The sequence below is a fragment of the Hetaerina americana genome, unplaced genomic scaffold (genome assembly GCF_022747635.1).
Source record: "Hetaerina americana unplaced genomic scaffold, ioHetAmer1.1.p SCAF_3, whole genome shotgun sequence".
NCBI classification, from domain to species: Eukaryota; Metazoa; Arthropoda; class Insecta; order Odonata; family Calopterygidae; genus Hetaerina; species Hetaerina americana.
In genome coordinates this window covers 103283458-103307006 of record NW_027286874.1, presented here as the reverse complement: position 1 = coordinate 103307006, position 23549 = coordinate 103283458, and the positions used below count along the sequence as shown (strand labels likewise).

Below are 23549 nucleotides of genomic sequence, written 5' to 3'. Positions count from 1 at the left end.
TCGATGATGACAGTGAGTTTATTCAGATTCACTTCCCTCAGTTATTCTAAGTGAATGTCTATGGTCGAATTGCAGCATATTGCTCTCATTATCCCAGTCGCGTTAGAGAGTATATAGTATGCCGAAGCGGACGATCAGGGGAAGGTAAGAGAAACGCGGCATGTGACGTCTGTAACTCTGTCGGGAAGCTTACTGTACATTTCAGCGGCTAGCCTGAGCAATAGTTTCAGAAGGAGATATTTTTCAAAGTAATTCCATTACCTATGGGAAAATTGAATTCAACTCAGTGCCTGCAATGAGGATTACAGCGATTAACTCCTTGGTGTGTTCAAGTGAACGACTGGATTAATTGCACTTTTACATATTGGTGTTGCAAGATTAAAGTTGATGTATAGAGGTGTATTTTTTCTGCACGACATAATTAATAGCCGGCGTGTTTTGTCGTTTCGTATCCAATATAATATTTGTAATAAGGTATTATTATTTTAGAGCCTCGTATATGTTTGCATAACCATTGGGTCTGCGTTTGAAATTTTGAAATCTTATTTCACGCTTATTTCATATTTTCTGGCAAACTTTCGTCACTTGAAATACTTGTTAGAAAAAAGTGAAACCGTGAGGACAAACAAAATAAACTTCAATACATTTGTGAGCAGTTTTTCATTCCCTCTAATTAATTTCAATTCATCTATGTGCTCACCTTCGCAACTGACTAATGACTCTCTTAAATCTGTTCTTCACGATCGATCAGTGTTTTCACATAACTGTGGTTTTTGCTCGGGCGTAACTCATATGGTATGTCAGAGGCGTGTGGTAGGTAGTCATCGTGTGTCTTACCTTTCCATTCCTCTTATCATCTTAGCCCTCATATGTTTTCTATCGGCAATTTTGTGGTGACACCAATGGCCCTGGAAACCATGGTGGCGATGGAGAAAATCGTGATATGATCGAAGAGAGAAGTATGAATATTCATTTAAAAATAAACTAGCGTGTTCACCTTGGGTGCCACAAGTTTATTTTTCTATTCTTGTCGTATTGTAATGCTGCATTTTAGCCCAAGGATTCAAAGAAAATATACGTGCAAATACCCTCCCGTTGATTTACCTCTCTGCTTAAGTTACTGAACAATTAATGTTTGCTAAAAATGTATTGACAACGTTTCGTTGAGTTTTAAAAAACCTGTCCGTTCGACGAGATAGTTCCTGCTGATTTAATTGAGATTTTCTAGGAAGAGTCTTAACGATTCGAGTGTGGCTCACACGTGTCCATGTTCAGTCATCCAGAAAACCACCAGAAACAGACGGGTAACTGTATCGGCCTCCCCCGTCCTGTTTAAATTTCTGGTTTCACCACTGGGATGATGATTGTTTGAAATGACCGTGACGTTTCTTTTTTATGTGTGCATCAATTTAGGCGTCACGCTCGTGCAGCTCTGCAGAGAATGTGGAAGAAAATGCCTTCAAAACAATCCTTAAAGGATATCCCGTCATCTCTCTCTGGGTTTTAAAGAGATTCAAAATGATTTGTCGGTAGAGCTGGAAAACTCTGAAGACTCATTCATCCGCGCTCGCAACCAAAAGTTTCCTCACTTTGTCTGAAAGACTTTCGCGAGTGCGTGGGATTGTATTAAACGAGTATTTTGAACGGGAGAAACTTGGGTCTCCTTCTCTCGACTTGCAAATATTTTCACTATTCTTATGAAAACTTTTTATGAAATATTTCTCCAATTCAACGGAGGCCTCATCTGAGTCAAATATTCGTCAATAACACAGAGTCACACTGCGGACTCTTTATGCATTGCTTCAAAATCAAAAACTTGTTATTCCAGACCATAGAAACGTGTAATTGAGTATATAAATAATTCTTATTCATAAGATTATAATTAAAAGTGGTGCGTAATGTGAGATGTCGTGATTCAGTTCTTTTTGTATGTGTGTTAAACTTAAGTGAAAGGAGTTGAGGTCCGGAGCCAGGACCTTATTAATCTTTCACATTTATTTTTTTAATTAAATGCCTTGAAGAGACAGAATTTCAAATAACTATTACTACTTTTAAAACTCTTACGCTTCTCCGTTTATTTAAAATTTAACGAAAATGTGAATGGTTGAGCTCCCACCATAATATTCCTTGTATTTAATTTAAATGACTAAATTATCATATCATGCATCAACAGGAGAGGACCTGCGACAATGTTTGCAGTGTCCTCTTCAAATGCGCACCGCTTTTAACCTCAGTGTCGCCGACCAAAACTTCATTATTGTGAAATACGGGTGATGCAAGTGTCATAGGCTGGCATTCTTCTCCTCCAAGCAGACTCTCCTGGCACGAGTGACCGCGTATGAGGCGCTTTCTCTAGACTGTTTGCTTCGTCTCCCACTCAGGACTCGCACAAGGTCCCTTGCGAAGTCCAGGGCGAGGGAAACCAACCTTATATTTGAACTTATTGTTAATTCTCTCCCGGGAAAAATTGTTTGTGCTTAGCCATGTCAATATCGATTTTTTCCATCAATATCATTTCCAACAGCCTGCAGGCAATACTCGTGGATCCTATAATTGAGTTACGGTGAAAATCGTTCCTTATGTTGGCATTCAGTGCTTGGGCTATGATAGTTTGACTTCGCTCTGTGAGAGGCCTCTTGATCTACTGCCAGCCATTGAATGCCAGCACGAGCGAACGGCTTTCATCCCTTCCCAGTAACTCAGCTTGCTCGGCTGCTTACATATTTTTGGATGTGATGGTGCATAGTTCCTGTGTTAAAAATCATTCCAGTTTTATAAATTCCTTGTTACTATCGTCATCTAATTCGCTCCATTGAGATCTGGTTTGTGGTTAGTCCCACATAATTCTTGCACGCCACTTGTATTCACACTAGCTAATCCTCTTGCTTGACCTGCATTACTTTATCCTTCAGTTCTTCATGTCTTCCACCAACCTTCATTTCTCCCGAGCAATCCATTCTCTTCGCTCCTCTTCCCGTATCCTTCCTCCAGACTAATTACGGCCTTCTTACATGGCCTCGTATAAGTATCTAACTCCCTCTAGGTACCTTTGTTCTACATTTCGTCCACTCTTTCCACCTTTGGACGTGAGGTAGCAACTTTCTATCTTCTTCTAACCAGAATTAAACCATCTTCCATAGTACTCCTCTCAATTCGAACTATCTCATCGATTCTTCTCCATATCCGCACCTCGAAAATCTACCTACCACAAAAAACGAGGAAAGTATTCATTCAACGATTTGATCCGCATGAAAGTTTTTTAATGATCTTTTGATTCTTTTCGTTGCAGTCATGTCCTCTTTGGAAATCCTTCTTTCGTCAGAGAAATTGCTTTCCAAATTTTTGCTATTTTCAATTCCAAAATTTCTGAGTTATCCCATATATTTCGTAGGATTTTCCTTCCTAATTTGATGATTAACGTAACCTTACTACTTATCGAGAGTCTAACCACTCTCGCTTTCTTGTGATTAATGTCCTTTTAGTTAATGAGGTTTATTTTAATTTACGATTTTGAATGTGTTTGTTGCTCTGGTACATATTCAAATATACCCTCTGTTTAAAACGGAGGGTATACGGAATCGTTTTTTATGCTCAAATTCGAGCACATTGACTGTTAATGCCACTTGCTGGCGAATTTTAGTCTTCTATTTTGTCAAGAATAGGTTCAGATCTAGTGTAAAGTGCACATCAATGAAAATATTGCCATTTGCAATTTTGATGTAAATTGACGAAAAATTGATCCATCTTTCCGATCGATCTCGTCACATTTTGACACATCAAGAGCAATTTCTTGCGGGGTTCTCATGTCTTGAGGCTTATATTTAACGTAAGGAATATAAAATTGCCTTTTATAATGTGATAATCGCGCTAGAATTTTCATATCTGAAGGAAAAATGACTCTTTGCGGAATAATGCATTCGATATTCCAAATGATCTTCGACCCTCTTGTTTCCTTTCTTCTCTCTGTGCGTGGGGAAATATGATATCTTAATTGGCGCCCTCAATGAGTTTGATATCGACGTCAACCTTCGTTTCAAGGAAGTACTGTAAGTGTATTATTAAACCCACATATTCAATGGCATATGAGGCTGGAATCCCGCAATTTTCAACTGCGAGTCGCGTTTTGAAATGAGGCGCCCACCGCACACTTGAGGAGATTACCTCACTCGGAGAAATACAAGGGTAGGATGAAAAATAATGCACACATGCTGGTAGACTACAAAAAAATGAATTTCAGAAGCACTCCTGGTGGCATGTGGAAGTTACGATCCCCCTCAACACGTTTGAGGTTGTTACATTCATCCAGTGTATCTCGAGAAGCGGAAGTATGGAGACGTGTTCTAGTGTTCTGTTAACGAGAGTTAAACAGCGTGCTGTCATCGAATGTTTGCCTTCACCTCATCATCCGAGGTGTAATGATTACCCTTGAGGTGTCTTTTGAGTGAGGGATAAAAATCGCAAGGCGCAAGATCGGGGAAATAAGGAGGGTTTTGTTTGTTCTCGTCTGTGAGACGGCGTGGTACCCATCGTGCACAGATTTGACGGTATCCCAATTGTTCAATAATGAAGCCGACACGCTCCTTGGATTTTCCAATATGGTTTGCGATACGCTTTTGAGTGATTCACCGGTCATTTTGAGTCAAATCTTCGACGAGTTTGCGATGTTTATCGTGTGTGGCAGTTTCTGGACGTCCCCTGCGTGTTTCATTAATATTTATGGCTTTTCCAGGCTCGCACCAAGAAATTTTACTACCCATCGATTTACAGTAGACCTATCAACGGCATAAAAACGATTAACAGCCTTTAAACGACGATGAATCTCAGTAGGAGTCACTTTTTCAGCAGTTAAATATTCGATAACAGCACGCTGTTTAACTCGCGTTGACATAGCACTAGAACACGTCTCTATACTTCCGCTTCTCGAAATACACTAGTTGAATATAACGACCTCAAACCTGCGCATGCTTGTTGAGGGGGACTGTTACTTCCACATGCCACAAGGAGTGCTTCTGAAGATCATTTTGTTTGTGACCTACAAGGATGTGTGCATTAGTTTTCAACCTACCCTCGTGTATTGCTGCAGTGGCTTTTTCCGTGAATATTACTCGAAGCACCGGATTATTGTTATTCTGTCATTGCTCTTGCCGCCAGCACCTCTCTTGGACTCAGTGCAGAAGACCATTCATCTGTCCACAAATTGAGCATATCCCCTCAGTGAATTTGCGTCTTGGGGTTGACCATCGGCACCATTGCAATTGCGTCGTCATGCTGTTATTGTGCTCCGTCTTAACCCAGGGCAGAGAAAGGCTTCGGAGGTTTTCCGAAACATTTCTTTTCGAATTTCAAGGAAAAATCAATGCTTATTGAGTTACTTCATAAGAGTGGGCATTTAATTCATTACGCTACATACAATTATCGAGAAAACGTTAATTTGAATCCAACGAATGCTTTAAGTGAATGCAAATGAAAATGGCGAAATTCCGATGACTGAAAACACATACTACAATGCGCAATTCGTTTCATGCCTCGTGGAATTCGACGTGATCATCCTTTTTCAAAATCATAGCATGGTTTAGCGACCGAATCTCAAGATTAAATACTATTAACCATCATTTGAACGATGGCCATTCGTCTCCGTCCATCCAAGTTTAGGCATCCGTTATGTTGACGGATTTCCTAATTTTCGGTTCCAAGCAAGCGTAGGGCACGATGGCAGTCACTTGACATTTGGCTTTGGAGCATTTACTATCTATTACTATTTCCTTCATTAAGAAAAATAATATTTTAGTTTGAAGGGATAATCAATTGTAATTGGTATGGATTGTTCGTAAATTCCCTTAATCATTTCGAAATGTTTTTATGGATAAAGTTCACTGAGGAGTCCGTGACTTGGTGAAATTCCACAGTTATAACGACACACTTTTACTCCAAATATGGTAATGAAATTGAATGTCTTTACACTATTCGGAATTCTCCAGTGTAATATTAACCCTGACCACGACCTGTTTCTGCATAATCGCTCCCCGTTCCTCCGAACCATACTACATACCCGCAAATCACCCACCCCAATCGATAACGTACCACTGCCCTTTCCTCCATTAAGCCAGACACCCTTCAACCTTCACCCATATTTTGGCCCTGAAGCAACTATTGACGCGGTCCAACAAATACAGTATTCAGCTCGAGGGTTGGTTGGTAGGCAAGGGTAGAGCTCGCCAAATACTAAGCCTTATGCGGCGCGTGAAATTGACACGTCCAGAGGGTTGGAGGTTGGGGGGGGGGGAAGGCGGAGGTTACTTCCCCTGGGCCGTCTGTGGTTTCCCAGGAAGAACTGGCACTCGAAACGTCACAACCCTGCGTTTAGCTGAGGGTGCCCAGAGGCATCACCTGGAATCGAAACTTTCTGTGAGTAACCCAGCGCTCTACCCACTGGTCTGCCACGCCTCCATTGACACGATATGATGACGATATTCGTTGAAACCGAGCGTTTTCCTTTTTTAAAGTGTATATGCTTTTATTAACAAAATACAACATTTTAAAAATATCACTGTTCATCAGGGTAGTATGGCCATGATTTATTAAGGAAAAATTCGTTTACATCGCATTTTATATTGCCTCATGGAAAATATAGCCCTGTGCCCGATTCAAATAGCGCGTATTATCATTTGATGATAATTACTAATTGCAGACGAAAGTAATGGTTTTTGACACCACTATTATCATTAGATATGACATAATGGCATACTTACTCCCAAATAAGACACCCTTAAGATTTTACTCCGTCGATTCGTGACATTATGCGCAGGATCATCGCTTTTTTCCGTGAATTACCAAATTACTTCCATTGACATCTTTCGCTGCAAGCTGCCACGATGGCGTTTGTCAAAGAGGTTTTATTTCATTATCAGTTAGGTTGATTATTGATAATTTGACGTTCGGGCAACCGCCAATTTCTGAAGTAATGTCTAATGTTGAGATCTACGAACATCTAATTGTGTGAGAGAAAAAGGATTTACAACCAGTGTTTTTGATAAGTAATATTTCTTCAACTTCTATCATTTGTATGCCAATGTAATTTGGAGCTAAAATTAATCCCCGTGGCATTGATAAACTTGTATTATTTAAACTTATATAGTAGTTTAAAGTTGTGCACATAATCTTCTTCCTGCCAGTGGATCGGATTAATAGTGTAACACTTTCCGTTCTGATGATGATTTTTTCCGAAAGGAGCAGTTATTCTCCGTATAATTTTCATTCCGAAATACTACTGCGCTGTTTCCAAAATTCTCGACTAGTATTCGAGGTGAAATAGCACCATATCTTTTTCATTTGAATATTTCCACACTTTTCGAGGCTTAGGAAAAAGAGGCGACCAATCACGCTTCCTTGTGGAACTCCTGAAGTTGTATTCACAAAATCGGGCATAATTCTTTCAATTATTGATTTTTTTCTCATTCAAAGAGGAAATGGCGTATTATTTACTGCTTTGGTATAAATTTCACGTAATCACTCTGATACATATCAGCTTTCTGTGTTGAATTTTATTCATGATTTTTTAAATCTAAGAAGTATACCTCTTTGTGTTTGTTTTCTGAAATCCCGAAGTTCAGTATGAATCCGGGGACTGAATAATCCAACTTAGGCTTCCCGAAATCCAATCTCCTGGAACTAGTGTTGGAGTGCTTGTGCAAGAAAACTACTTACCTAGGAAGTGCATGTCGTTTCTTAGAATTGTATACTCAAGAATGCTGCATGATATCGGCCGGTGATTTCCGGGATCTTGTTTCATTTCCGCTTTTACAAATGGAAGTGAAGTAGGATGTTTTTCTGTCTTGCGGATTTTACCATCCGATAAGGGAAATGAGTCAATGGATTGCTTTAATGATCAAATGGCAATTGCCATTCACTCATGCGCACCCGTTTTGGGCATGTTAACGCAGCAAGGAGAGATAAGTCGTATGCTTCGTTTATGTCTTTCTCCTCCTCAGCAATTGGACGCTCTTCGCCTGGGAAGTATCACTCAGCACAAGCTTTCCGTCCTCCGCTGCGCGCCTCAAAAGCGGAGTCAATTCTTCGAATTTGGGCGCCATTTCATCCGCCCTCCGATAAATACATAACTTTATTAATGTCTGCATTTTTAGCTGCGTAGGATACGTTGATATTAAGATATGTTCGGTAATAGACTCATTGCTGTAATTGGGGGATAACTTCATTTAAAGTTCACCAGATTACAAAGCAAGATGAACTTCATATTCGGCCGTTATATTCGTTGGACGTTGTATTCGCTCAGATAGTAAATTGCTTTTAGCGGCGGTATCCCTCGTTTCGCTCGGAAATAGTTAGTCTTCCACATTATCAAGTGATTAAGATCAATTTATCTGCTTACGGATTCATTAACTTTACCGCCATAATAATATTAATAATAATAACCTTTAGGTCAAATATGGCGTTGTGCATAATTTTCAAATTTGTAATTCCACGCCGCGCGCCATCCTTTCTGAAAGCTCATGGTAAAAGTAATACTATTATAACTAATAATATGAACGTCCTTTGTACTCGCTTCAAATGTTTTTTTTCTTTCTAAATTCTAAACCAAGTCTTACCTCCTCTTCTATCAATACGCTAAGATAGCAAACTCTAACAAATTTAAATAATGTAATAAATAAATAACTCCCAAAAAAGTTCCTAATCTCTCCTTTAACCTCATGATAATTTGTGTATAACTAATGCATCCCTTATGTAAATTGAAGAAACAATATTGTAAAACTGCAAGGAGAATTAACAGGTAAAATTCAGCTGCATGAATGTGCAAAGTAAATGTGGTAAAATGGAAATATTGGATGGAGCCAATACATTACTTTCTCAACATCGTTTTCCCCTTCATTACAATAGCTAATGACAAATTAAATTATAGATTGTAAGTTATTACATAAACCAAGATCTATTGAAAGTTTGTCTTCGTGTCTCTGCATTACGAAATGAAGGAAGAATCCCGCAATAATTTCCATTTATAATTAATTCTTAAATGCGTAGTTTTTTTAAGAAATCTCTTTTGTTCTTCTTCTGGGTGGAATGGGTTCGGCTGTTGCCCTATCAAAGGAGAATAAGCTGCCAGCAAAAACTATTAATGGAAAATAGAATAAAATTAATTTCTTTATTCGCATAATGGTTCAAGTCTCAAGCTATTAACTTAAATCTTTTATATTTTAATTTAAAAAATAAAACGATTCTTCCCCGGAATTCGTACAGTTATAATAAAAACAGTTCTCAGGTGTTCCGTTCCTTCTAATTTTTTATGTCTGTCGCGCACAAAAAAGGTTGAAACGGTAGTTTCCGTCCGGTCGATTTTTGTTGAAATATAGTCCGTTCATCTTCTCCTAAGAAAAATGTTGCTCTGGTTAATAATTTGTGGTTTCTCATGCACACAAAAGAACTATCACACACATACGTGGACACAAAAACAGACAAAATTTAGTAAATGGTCAAAACGAGTTCATTTGATCTCAAAGTGTGTATGTTCTGTAACTTAAGGACTTTACTTAAGGACATCAAAAATTGCCAGTATCTCATTTTATTGAAAAACAGTTTCACCAAAATGATTCTACGTGACATAAAACACTTCTCTCTAAATCTACTCCCATGCAGGCATAGACCATCTCAATCCTTCTTTATATACACAATTTCTAAATATCGACTTCACCCTGCTGATATCTTATTTTAATTGACTGTGTGTATGCATATAGTATACACATGCATTTAATGTTCTGTACTCCATTGTATTTTATATTGCATATGTATTACCATATTGTATTGTACTCTACAGCACACGGTTATATATGTATTTATTGTACTTTATTTATTTGTGACTATTTTGTAGGATTTTTTTTAGGTTTTATACGTGCACCCCCCTTCTTCGTGGGTGTTTTCCTATGTGGTTTTTTTAATAGGGTCTTCTTCATTTCTAAACTACCAAGAAAGGTTTTTCCCACAAAATTACATCTTGAGCTTATTTCTCTTATTATATGTACGCACATTACCATTCTTTTCTTTTTCCCTTATATCGCTGTTTATTTACTTTTATTATTATAATTATATTTGTTACCTACATGACGAAGGGTTAAATGGAAGAAGGGACCTTATGAGCTCGATTTCGCTCTAATTAAGACGTTTATCTATCTATCTGGCCACCTCACCATCTCGATCCCCCGAAACCCCTCTGCCAAATTTAAAAGGTTACTGATAGCATACGTTGTGCCTCTGCCTTGAGGAGTCAGTGAGTCAGGCTTTTTACATTTTATGTTTTAGATGATCGGGTGTTTTAAAATCTAGAATCCTATCCCCTGATTTCTATAATTAGTCTCAGTAGTTTGATAATATCTTCTGGTTCGGTTTATACCGCTTTTCGCATCTTTAATGTGATACACTGACTTTCCTATCATCACAGATTTTTCCACTTGACTCTATCAAACGCCTTTTTGGAATCCACTAAGTAAACAAATGCATTCTGGTTGGGTTCAGTATTTTATCAGTACCCATTTATGATTGATGCTATGACATCACTCGGTTGTCTTTGAGTGACGACACTTTCGCTGGCAATCCTGCCTGCGTCTTCAGGTCGACGGTCGAACCCTCGATCTTCGACCTCAAGAGGCAGGTAGGATGGCCAGCGAAATTGTCCACACCCGACCATCGCGGATGGAGAACCCGGAAATGCAGGGACAAGCAGTTCAACTCCGTGGAAACCTTCGTACGAATTTTGTTCCCTTATAAATCATTTTCCCACGTAGCACATAAAAATGAAGCCCAATAAACTCGTTCCATATATTTAGCTCATATATAGTATACTTATAGAATCTACATGTACACGAAGTCGGTGTACGAATGTGAGTGAAATTACTAATACTGTGGAGATATTAAACGACCGCGTCGGTTAAATTTTGCACGAGGAATAGGACATGACAAAGCATTGCGCAGGATGGGTGCCGCGCGTGCTCACTGTCGATCAAAAACTCGGAAGATACAGTGGATATGAGCCGGTTCTTCAACTCCGAAGAAGGCGAAGACGGTGTCATCGGCAGGAAAGTTCTTGGGGCCAGTTTTTGGGATGCAAAAGGAATTAGTTTGATCGAATGTCTATGAAAAAGGTAGAACAATAACTTTTATTCGAATGAAAGTGGACTCAAAAATTCGTGAAAGCAGACCCAGCTTGAAGAGGAAGAAAATGGTGTTCCATGAGGACGTAGCATCGTAGAGGACAATTCTCCCGCCCACAAAAGTATCTTGACGATGGGAAAATTGAGTGATTTGCACTAGTAACGTAACATCCACCATTTACGTAACGGAACGTCCACCCTTTTGACCGGATAAGAATCCTTCGGATTTCCACATGTACGAAATACTCAACATTTTTCTCTTTGGTCAAATTATTTCATCCAATCGAGAAGCAATTGCGGCTGTAGACGAGTAATTTGCGTTACTTGCAGTAGAACACTACAGAGGCAACATAATGGCACTGGAACACCGCTGGATGAAATTAATTAATATCGAAGGCGATTATGTTTTGAAAGATAAAACTTTTTTGCAAATATAAATTGTAATTTTCATCATCAGGCCGAAAATATGTCAGATAATCCTCTTGATTTATATGCGACAAAAGTGAGGGAAGGGACTCAAATGTCAAAGTTCATGGCAGTGTCATTTTCAGCGCGTAACAACGGTTGATGAGTCTGGTCGGTCAGTCGGTCGACTTGAACGACCCCCCGACCGCCTTTAAGGCGGACATTCTTTCTTTTATTTCATTGGATACGGGTATTTTCCCCCGACCTACTTTTAATTTCGGGGAACTTGACGCTCACCGATTCGTGATCATTCATTTTCCACTCATCGTTAATAAGATGGGATGTCATCGTGAGGTAATGGTCGTGCATATATCGATCACTCTAGTCATCTGTTATCACCACATAACATTCATTTTCGATGGCACGAATAATAGTAGCGATAATTTCCGATAATGTGGCTGATCTTAAATTGTCTTGCTTCACATTTGCCGTACTTTGAAATGCGTAGTTCTTGGGAGGCGAAAGAACATCTCCGACGTACACTTTCACACAGTCTCCCGCTCCTGCGTCGAGAAGTTTGAATGTCTAACCTTAGAAAATCCCTTACCAGCGAGCGAGAAAGGACGGAAATATTTAGCTCACGTTTAGTCGCAGTTTTTTGTAAAAGTTTGCCTTACACCTTGTGGCAGGCACTGGGGACCTACCTATATCAATCCTCGCCTTGCATCCACTTCCCTTCAGGTCCGTTGTCCCATGGGTGAAAGGGTTAAATGAGGTGGCATGTCGCCACCAGACACGTATTATCGAAAGGCCGCTCGCTTGTTGTCTCGAGTGGTCACTGAAGGACTTTTTTTTCCCGCACAACGCTCGCCGTAGCTCCTCTCATCACCAATTTGTAGGCAATTGCGTCTATTTTAGTTAATATGTCCTTCTGCCTCCTACTCTCGCTTGATGGCTAATGTGATACGTGGGTAATAAAATTTGCGCCCGAAGCACCAGAATGCGTTAGAGAGTTCGTTTTGAATCTCTCGCTTCCTCGAACTTTCCCTCTGGTTCCCATGCAATAAAACCGCCCGACTAGAATGCGCTTTGATTGCGCCTAATCTCCGAATGTTATAATTAGGATTCTCAAGTCTTGAGGCTCACGGCATGAATCAAAGAACAGTAAGAAATAGTATATATACCAATGTGCTCGACGAGGACCGCAGTGGTCAGCCTAGCCTTGTTCCAGATGGACTGACAGTAAAAAATACAACGAAAAAATCGCCGATTCACGATTACAGACCTCCCTCTAGACGTAGCTTGCAATACAGCGTTTTTAATGTGACGCAGGATTGCTTATTGGTGTAAACAAGTGGTTAAAATGTATGGCGGCAGATTTCTTCTGAGACGGAATTAAAAAGCTTGTTTATCGTTATGATAAATGTCTCAATTTGAATAGCGTCTATGCAGAAAAATAGTTTAAGAATGTTCCTTTAAAAAAAAATATATATACATATTTATATATCTATGTATATATATATATATATATATATATATATATATATAAAATCATGATTCTTCTGATGACGAAGGTCGAGCAGTCGAAACGTCAAAACTACATATGTGAGTGTCCTTTCTTTATGTTTCTGTTTTAAAAATCTACATCTGTGTTTTTATATATTGGTGCGTCGCCGAAGAGCGTTCCATTTCGAAGAAATTTATATATATATATATATATATATATATATATATATACATACATTTTTTAATAAGTTCATATTTTATTTCAAAACGTTATTTACTTTCGGGACAGGCCTCGTTCAGATCAGGTGGGAGGTTAGATTGTGTTGAACTTTGGAAAGGAGGCGAAGGAGGAATTGTAGGTGCTAAAATTTTGTGTGAGAATGAACGGTGTCATCCTTTTAGAGCCCAGTGAGGTGAGGGTTTCCGGTAGTGGACAGGCTTGACGGGAAAATATTTTTTCGAAATGGTAAGGCAAGGTTTGAAATGTCATGTGTTCACAACCAAGGAGCAGAGGTGACTCTATGGAAACAGCCGTGTTGGAGAGCATCACAATGTGGCTCTAGCCTCCCTGCGTGTTCCCTCCGCTCATATTCGGTCGCTCAGGTCTCTGCCGCCCCCGCCTCCATTACGCCTCGATCACGTGTAGCGACTGCCAAGGTTTCTTTGAGTGGGGTAATGTTCTTTGTGTGCTGAGGTACATTTAATTTTGAAAGTGTTAGAGTTGTAGATGAGCGAAAGAATACTAATATTTCACTTGTGGAAATAATGGATCAGGATTGTGCCATCCCTACCAATTTTTTGGGGTGTTAGCGTAGTGAATGGGGTAAAATCTTGGGATGCTTGTTGCTTAAGACGACACTAAACAGTTCAACGATAGCTCGGCGTTGAAAGACCTTTGTCTTTAGAGCGATATCATATATGAAACGATAGTGAGACCTCCACCCTCACTTCTCGGGAGAAATGAAGTTAAAAAGGCCACTTCGGCTAAAAGAGGCCACAAACACAAAAACACTCTAGATTTTAGCGGCATTATCATCATCAGTGTTTGAATCTGAAATTTCTCCACTCTCTCCAATCCAATCCTAACTCTTTTATACGTCCTGAGGCTCGTTCCTTTAATCTATCAATCGATTTAAAAGTCCTTAGAAAACACTCTGAAATATAATTTAAAACTTTCAAATTCGAAAACTGTGTACTTTACGCCAGTGAAAGGAGCCGTATCATTTATTATCATCAGCAGACTTGGTGCGAGCAAGTTACGAGGACTTGTAAGCTAACTTTTAGCTTTGAGAAACGGATCTCTAACAGCTCTTCCGTCCAACATCGCTCATTACTTGACGCTTATATACGATATTTGTTCATGTGTCGCTTCTGTGGTGCCTGTTTTCTTCAAGTTTACCACTGGCCCTTTACCGTGAGATTTTCACATTAGGGGCTGACCATTAATTACTTAGTGCTCTTTGGTGGGAGATGAATGGGTCCCTCCATTGCGTTTCCTCGCGTGGAATGTGGGGAGGAGGCTTCAGGAGTATACTTAATCTTACGCAAGTCAATGATTACAATATTTCAGCCCCTACTTAAGTTCGTTTCGAAATGTTTCCATTACTTCAAAGTATGTTTTTAATAACTTTAATTTTAATTGCGCTAAATTGAAATAAAAACACGTTTTCTTTCGAGGTAGAGTACTTTTTGGCGCAAGCACGTAATTGAAGTGATCAGAAATCGCAGTTATAAACGCTTTAACGTTTTAAACGTTAAATGTTTTAAACGTTAAACGTTTTAAACCTACGTGTGCTTTTTTCCTTTATTTTTATAGAAAAAGTGGCCATTTTGGAGTTAGTGATAAAAGCAGTGGTTCATCTTTCACATATTTTTTGTAAAGCCGGCAGAGAGCTAAAAAGATCCATAAAAATGGCCGTACGTAATGACGACCCATAAGTCGTCGATTCCTTGCCTTAATCCTGCCTCCCTTATCCCATTGTCACGTACGAGATGTATAAAAAAACAGATCGTATCAATATAATTAGATATAAGCGTAGAACAAATAGATTAAAGTTGTCATTTTTCCTACGGAAGATAAGGAATCAGAATAACGTCCGACCGTGCTAGGAGGGAAAGGAGTTTTGGATATAAAGCAGCCTGGTTTGTATTAACCCCCTGCCACACACCCTAGTGGTTGCTTTGAGGGTATCATGTAAACAAAAAATATATAAGTAAATAAGCATGCGTCTTTCAAATTCTCCATGCCGTTTTCGCCGGAATACCTCGTCTCCAGTTCGCCGTTGGCAGTTGCCGGTAGTTATGAGGAGCACTGGATGGCCCTCATTTCCTATTCACCGCGCTTTGCCTGCGTGGATTTTCGAAATCAGAAATCGAGACCTTCAAGTGCGTGCATACGGAGAGAGGGAACATTTCTTTCGCATACTGACGTCACCCACACCGCCAGTTGGATGAAGCGGTAAGGTCCGCCGCGCGCTCCTCTGGGAAACTCGAGGTGGTGACGGCTTGAGCTGCGTTTACTACTCCGCAGTCTGTGTCCATGCCTGCAGTAACGGCAGAAGGTGACGACGAAAGGCTGCCATTGCGAGTCTCACCAGTGATTTCAATGACTGTAAGCCGTCACCAACACCCCCACACCAAAGCAGTACCTTATTAACGGTCGTTGGCAATGACGCGGGCACCTTACGACGTGCCTAGCCGGCGCGACACCTTCTCATTTTGGAACTGGTGAAATACAAGCACGCATCAGAACACCGCTTTGGTCACCTGTTCTCAAAAAGGGGCTATACGTTTGTGCCAAGCAAGGGGCGTCCCTCTGAAACCAACGATTATCATAGGGCACATCACTGCTGTTAGGAATGGCGAGCGTCGGTTTTCGCTTGGCACCACACGATCTGCAAGCGATCTTCGTCCTGATTGGCTGCGAAGTTTGCGGGGATGTAAAGTTGGGCTGGAGTGGCTACCCCTGAAAAACTCCCCGTCATCACTCTCCTCGCAGCACCTGCTATTAAAGTGTTACATTGGAATGATTTCTACTGATCCTCTAGTTTTAAGTCATGCATGTAATATTTGAGCGTCTTGTGACTCCAAACTCAAGCTCTCCAAAAATAAAGCGACACTCTGTGTGTGTTCAAAATGATTTTTCAGGAACGGTTGGCTTATTACTGTGTCTCGGTTGGTTCCGAAATTAGGTCCTTCTGAGCGAAGTGCCAGGTACTCGACATGTATTCAAAGTGAGATCTGACCAACGCGAATTAAGCACCGTAACTTTATAATTCGGCTATCCTAGCATTCTTTTATTTTCCGTAAAGCAGCTCCGCTAACACGTTATCCCCCATGTTAGGTGTGTTGCTATGGTTGCCCCCAAGTAAATCACTTCGGTCACTATTGTAATGTTTCGAATATCGACCCACCTTGGTAAACATGTGTAGGGTAATTTGGATTTATATGCCCAAAAATGAATCACTTGGCACATTCTCAGTTTTAACTGAAGACAGTACGAAAACCAAGCTTCACCATCGCTGAGGTCACTGATTAGAGCTCCCCGATTCTTTTTCGTTGCTACATCTCGGAAGACGGTTGTGCCATTGGCAAGCAATCCGATATTGCCAGCTACACAGTTAATAGTAAAACATTTTTACTTCTAAAACCCTATTTTCTAAACTAAACCCTTCGTTTTGATGTAATTGAGAATAATAAGCAAATCGGCCACATTTCCTCGCGGGACACAAAAGACTGCAAATTTACACAGTTGGCACTCAATTCATAATTGTGTATATTTATTTTATTTAATTATTTTTTTCTCACGCTAAAAGAAGAGAAGACAGGCCCGATGCACTAACTTTTCGTCTATTCAAAAAAATCGAATTTTACGTATCAGTTCATGATATAGTAATTTCCTGAAATGTCATTATAGTAAGCACAAGTATGTAGTGCCTATTCGATTTATTTTTGCATCCTATATTCGTACGTCTCAAACTAATTAACCAAATTGTGTCCTACAAGATATTCTCTTTCGTAAACCCCGTTGGGTGGTTGTGAAAAAACTTTTAATATCTAGGATGTGAATGACGTTGCTAACGGGCCCAAGGAATTTAAATTAAAGCATGCAAATTGTGAAATTGCAAAATTTGCATGTTTTGCGGAAGTTGTTTGTTTTAAGTTGGCTCATGCTCCCCATCTCCCACATCGACGATTATCCACACCCTCCCTCCCTCCCTCCTCTGCGGTTGAAAGGATTGTGTGGGTTTGGTGAACTTAAGGAATGCCGACATTCTGCTGAGATGTAACACCCAAGGGAGTATTTTAAACTTTTATTTTTGAAATTTTTTGATCACCGATTATAGTAATTCATGTAACACATCGCAAATTGAGTTTTTTCGCGCGAGAAATGAACATTGCGAGCCAAGCGTCGACCACGTAAGACAAATTTCGTCCATGTTGTGCGAAAGATTGTTTTTAGACGGCCCCTTTACAAAGTCAATTATATTGTTGGCAAAAAAAAGTATATATATATATATATATAAAATGTATACATATATATAATTATATATCTATATAATTATATATATATTTATATATATATTTATATATATAGGGGGGGGAGCTCTAATGGCATTTCTCCCATCCCTCCTCCTCTTCCGGCCCCGCTCCCGCATCACCGGCACCGATCACTCCTCTTCACGTGGCGTTCCAAACACCACCTCCACCCCCTCGGCCGGCGGGGCACCCCTTGCCTCATCGCACCTCCCGCCACCCTTCTATGTGGAGCTGGGGTCGAAATAATGTGGGGTTTTCCATTGTCCGATTCGCGCCCTGCCTAACACGACGTGGCCCATGAAACATGAAATCCAGAATACAGTGAATCCACCGTGAATCAGCCACCTGCTCAAATATGAATGTTGCTAATACCGTGGTCCCTAGATTATCGCACTCTAATTTGAATTGACTCAGAAATCAGTTCCACTCCATTTACACGAAAACCGAAAAGCCATAAAAACCGAAAGGCCATAAAATGTGCTATTTCAATTGCTAATTTTACTGGCTTCGAGTTTTTGAAATAGATGCGATTATGGTATATGTCGATATATATATATATATATATATATATATATATATATATATATAGCTATGTGATATTTCGGGTACCAGGTCTTCCTGGGAAACTATAACCGGCACAGGGAAAGGAACTGGCCCCCCTACCCTGATGTGTGAATTTCACCCGCCGTCGGGTTTAGTATTGGGTGAACTCTACCATCACCTACCAAACCGACCTTCGGGTTGATTACTGTGTTTATGGTTATATATATATATATATATATATATATATATATATATATATATATATGCCTACCCCCGCCACACGCCCTTGCGGCGGCTTGCGGGGTATTATGTATGCAGATGTCGATGTCGATATAAGTACATCGGTGGTGTCGGAAATTGACGATGTTATGCTGTACGTATATATTATTTCTTTTCTGTGCTTCAGATTTTTCTCATGTTAAGTATCATCCTACCAAATCTTTGATTAATGTTTATAAATTTTGATACTCAGAAAAATGCAAACACTCACAACAACCAAGTAATTTTTCTTCGCATAAGATTTGTATTCCTGTAATTGATGATGCCGTTAATTCGTACAATTTATTTTATTGGCGATGGGGCTTACATAATTTTCCTCCTATCTATTGCAGTCTCTACCCCCCTGGAACGGAGTCCCCGGACGTCAAACAGGGGGGGGCTGGCTGAGTCCCCCAGGGCCAACATGTGCGGCGGACTGATCCGAGGGCCCGTGGCGGCGGCCGGGGGCGTCGCCTAAGCAGAAGGAAGCCGCCCCTCCTGCCCCATGCACAGGTAAGGGACTGATAAAAGGGTTGTGTGGTTTGAACCCCCACTCCTCCCCTGTGAGTGAATGAGAGATAAGGTTGACAACTTGGGTTGTTCTGATTATAATTAAACCAATATCGTTCTGGAATATCCTTCTCAAATAGTATATGCATGCCAACAGTCTTGCAGTATGTAGTATTTTGATGAAATGGATGTAATACTTTCAGACGTTTCTGTGAGTAAGGGGGTAAGTCATTTCAAACAAGGTAGGGTAGGGGTATGGATACGCCACGTGGGTAAAGCATTGAGTAAAACGAAGATCAAATCTCAGGGTTCATTTGGGGTGGAGTGTGGCTGGGGGGGAAGGGTCATTACGGACATGTCATCTAGAAATTGGTGCTTAAAATTTTTTACTATGTAATTGGTTATGACTCTTTTACAGTCCTAAAACACCCAATTTTCTGCCTTTGTCACAAATCTGTAAAATTTATAAGATAAAGTTAGATGATTGGCAGTCGCCCAACAAGTTTGTATGAGGCACAGAATTATTTACCAGTTTCCGAAAGCATTTAAAATATTTAGATTTAGATTAAAATGGAATGAAGTCTCTAAACTTCATTCCATTCTGTTCAATTAAAAAATAATTGCAATTTGCAGATTCACATAGGGTGAAATTGATGCACTGTAAAGGAAGGCGGAAGCACTATCGGGAAGTAAGGAAGGAAGATCTGTTTATGTTTTTAGAGATACGAGAGAAAAAGTGTTGATCGAACTAGAAAAATGCAGGATAAATGGAAAGAATAAATGGCGGAGGCATATTGGAAAGATTTATGTACCAAAAAGTTTAAACATTGAAAGAAAATACCATGTCGATAAGTGATAGAATAGATACAGGCACATACAATTGCGTGTCAGAGAGGGCATTAATGGGAATATAAGCGAGCAAAGCTTTGGGAATAGACAACAGCGGTGCGGAACCAATTGAGGGATTAGGAAAGATTTGAAGACAGTTTTTTTGGCTCATTCATTGATGATGGAAATTGGCCTGAAAACACTTCGTCCGAGCAATCTTTATTCTCATTCCAAAAAATCGGAGAAGCAGTAATTCGTGAGGACTGTGGGACATAATGTTTGATTTCACCCGAAATTAAGTTAATTATGAAGATAATCAAAAAAAGGTTGAAGAAGAGGAAAATCATTTTTTTCTTAGAAAAGAGATGAGATGCCATAACAGCAATGAGTTAATTGGTAGAAAATAATGCAAGATCTCTCGATCTCGATGGTAACAGGCTTGACTTCGTGGATATTAATTTTTTAATGAAAGAGGAATACTAGGTGTTTTACACAAAACTTTTGATTTGCAACACCTAGTTTCAACACATAGGCGTCATCCTCATGTACCCAAAGGAATTAAAAATGGAGAGTAACGACTGGAGAGACATTAAGTATAGGGATACATATTGTGCCTGGGTATTGTACGCCTATGCGTTGAAACTAGTTGTACAAAATGAAATGTTTCATGGAAAATACTTAATATTCTACTTCTTGTATATTCTTCAAAATACGTGTATTAGAGCGTCTTAAATAATGTATAAGAGCGTCTTTCAAAGGATAGGGGTTGATATGGGGGAATTGGTGGCAAGAGTTAGGCAGTTCTGGCTATTATCATACGAAATTTTCTACGTTTACTTAGAGGTAATGGTAGAAAAGACATGGGAAGGACCGAAGTTAGGAATAAAATTGGTTTGGGAGATCATTAAATCAGTTAGATTTGCGAGTTGTCGCAGCCGCTCGGTCGAAGCATTTCAATCGTTTCTGAGCACATTGCTGACATTATGTAATAAGATATGGAATTAAAAGTCAACGCAAAGAAAACGCAGTCGTGATCCTCTCAAACGAATAGGATAGTTAGGTTATACATGAGTATTGAAAAATATAAACTATAGCAGACAGAAAAGTTAACCTACCTGGGAAGGGGTTTTGACGAAGGCGGGTGATGGGACAAGGACGTTAAAATAAGCCATGATAAGGGCATAATGGAATTAAAAAGGTAAATAAATGACTAGAGAGACATTTAATATGGGGAATAAAATTCTACCGTTTCGAATCTTGGCCATTGAAGCATGAGGATAAGCGTAAATTATAGACTTTCGAAATTTTGGGAGCGGAGGCGACTTAATGGAAAACGTGCGTTGAAGTTGTAGTCATGATAGAGGATGAGAAAGTTGTTGGAAGACACTCAAAGAAGGCAGTGTAAGACGCATAAGTGGATACAGGACATGTAGATTGGTTATATAAATAGAAGGCGCGGATATTGAAGGGAGAATTCTGAATGAGCGAGGGAGGAAATGGGAGCAGGTGGAATGTTGGATGGAGTGATAGCGGAGGGAGAAAGTATGTGAAATCGAAGGATATCGTTGATTCAAGTATGTGGTGGTGACTGTGTTTAGCGTCGCGATGTGGAGACACTTTGAAGAGAAATAGAGATCCACGCCTCTGCGGCCATCCAAAACTTATCGACGACGACATGCCTTGCCGTTTTTTCAAGCTGCTTTATTTTTCAGAGGTCGCCTAGTTGGGCTTATGCTCTGTTTCACAATATTTATTTCCTATATCTTCCTGGAGCACCACCAGCGTCGTTCTATTGCCCTCTTTTTATTTATTTAATTATTTTTTCGTATTGTTTTGGAGTGTAACATTATTTGGTATCTTATATTTGCCATAGGGGCCTATTTTATTTTGTTTAGTGTATGTCATAGCCCCATTAGTGTTTTCTTTTAATTTATCAAAGTATATTTTACACTTTGTCAGTAAGAAGTCTGAAAGTTTTTATATGTTTGTTTTTTGGTAAACCATCTCGTTTTCTTCCCAGGGGGGGAGACCAAAAGCCAGCCTCAGTGTCTTCCTTTCTGTACTATTTAATTAATCCATCAGGGATCTACTGACTAGTCCCATCCACGCAGGTGCTGCGCAGGTCAATACTGGTCGTATTACTGTCGAGCATATTTTAACCGGCAGACTACCATTAATGATAATATCTGTACACTTAAGACTAAATGAAGCTGAGAATGTTGAATTCAACCTTGAGAGATAGAGTCGAGTGACATGTTCGCTCCGGTGGTGTCTCGACTCATAGGTGCCCCTCTTGTCTCGCTGCAGGTGCACGTGGTGCAGCGTGACCATGGCGACTATCATCTGTTCCGGAGCCTTCGCGGTGCTGGTGTTGCTGGTGCTGCCACCTGGTGGACAGGGTGAGTCACCGTGGTGCAGAATATTTCCCCTCCTCCCCTCTGTTGGTCGTAAAAAAATCTATTTTCTCTTCCAAGGTTAAGTATATACGCACCTATGCTCATTAAGAATACGCTGCTAGTATATGGGATCCTCAAGAAGCAGGATTCATTGCCGAATTTGATCGCGTGCAGCATAGAGGAGCTTGATTTTTAAAACTTTGAAATGATAAACTGAGTAGCGTATCCGAAATGTTAGAGCAGCTAGGCTGGGAATCACTCACGGAGCGAAGGTTAAATTACAGATTAATTCCCTTGTATAATATGGAAGGATGTCTCTTTAGCAGTGATGTTGAAAGTGTGTTATTACCCCCATCGTACTACGGTTGGAGAGATCATGTCAATAAAATTAGAGAGATTAAGTAAAGGACAAATAGATATAAGATGCTATTTTTCCACGAACGAAAATGAATCAGGAAATTGTTGCTCGATTGCATTAGGGGAAAAAAGTATATCGTGTCAAAAGTTGTCTTATGCTTAAGCGCCGCCCGCCGCACACCATATTGATGTTTTGCAGGCTACCACATATCTATGAGTGTATGTTCAAGTGACGCGAAGATAATATGGGTACATGAACCCTGACGGGAGTAAGGGGTTTAAACTTGGGAGGCAAGGGTATTGCCCGCAACCCCTGGGCACAAATTTTAGAAAAAGGCGGAAAATATGAAAAAGGCGGAAAGGAAGAAAGGAGTGTGAAACTGCCGGCAGACTCCAAACATGAAGAACGCAATTGTGTAATTCCCGGATGTGAATCTCGCGAGCGAAACGGGAAGCGGGTGTTTTAATCTGTTATGCTCATGTTTACGTTTACCTTGGTCATATATACTTCTCCGTTGTAATTATCCTATGTTACAAATTGAAATCATGTTTAATTGACTCGCAGGAATAATTCAGCTCACATTCTTGCCACTTTTATCAATGGCTCTTTGTTTTTCAAGAAAACATTTAGAGTCGAAAGCAATTTCTTTCAACGAATTGGTGAATGCAACCTCCGAATGTAGGTGTCGAGGCTCCTAATTATCACTAAAAATTTGTCTTGGTAAATTATTCACATTATGGACGGTTCAAAGTCACTATTATTTGTAAATACCTATTTCGAGACAATGCTTTGAGAAATTGCCAATTTTTATGAAAATATTGCTTTGAAAGTCTTTAAAATTTCCTCTGTTGTCATGGTGAATCACTATCTTCCTTTACCTCTATTTCATCCACCAAGCTCTTTAATGACCGCTTTTGGGACATCAACACGAAGTTTTCGTCCGGTATTTAGTTACTTGAAATTTCCATAACATTTGAAAAAGAATGGAAAAAGGGATGCTATGAAAAGTTGAGATTACAGAAGTTTTCAGCTTTTTGCAACAATAGGGCGTGT

At 39.8% G+C, this 23549-nt stretch overlaps 1 protein-coding gene across 1 annotated transcript in view; it reads left to right on the top strand.

Annotated features, from left to right (window-relative positions):
- Positions 1 to 23549, top strand: part of LOC139690195 (uncharacterized) — a 133448-nt gene that overhangs the window by 50419 nt on the left and 59480 nt on the right. The window contains exons 2-3 of the mRNA XM_071587487.1: positions 18758 to 18917; positions 22050 to 22141. Coding sequence (XP_071443588.1) covers positions 18910 to 18917; positions 22050 to 22141 — 100 coding nt within the window. The 5' untranslated portion in view covers positions 18758 to 18909. The remainder of the gene's footprint in view (positions 1 to 18757; positions 18918 to 22049; positions 22142 to 23549) is intronic.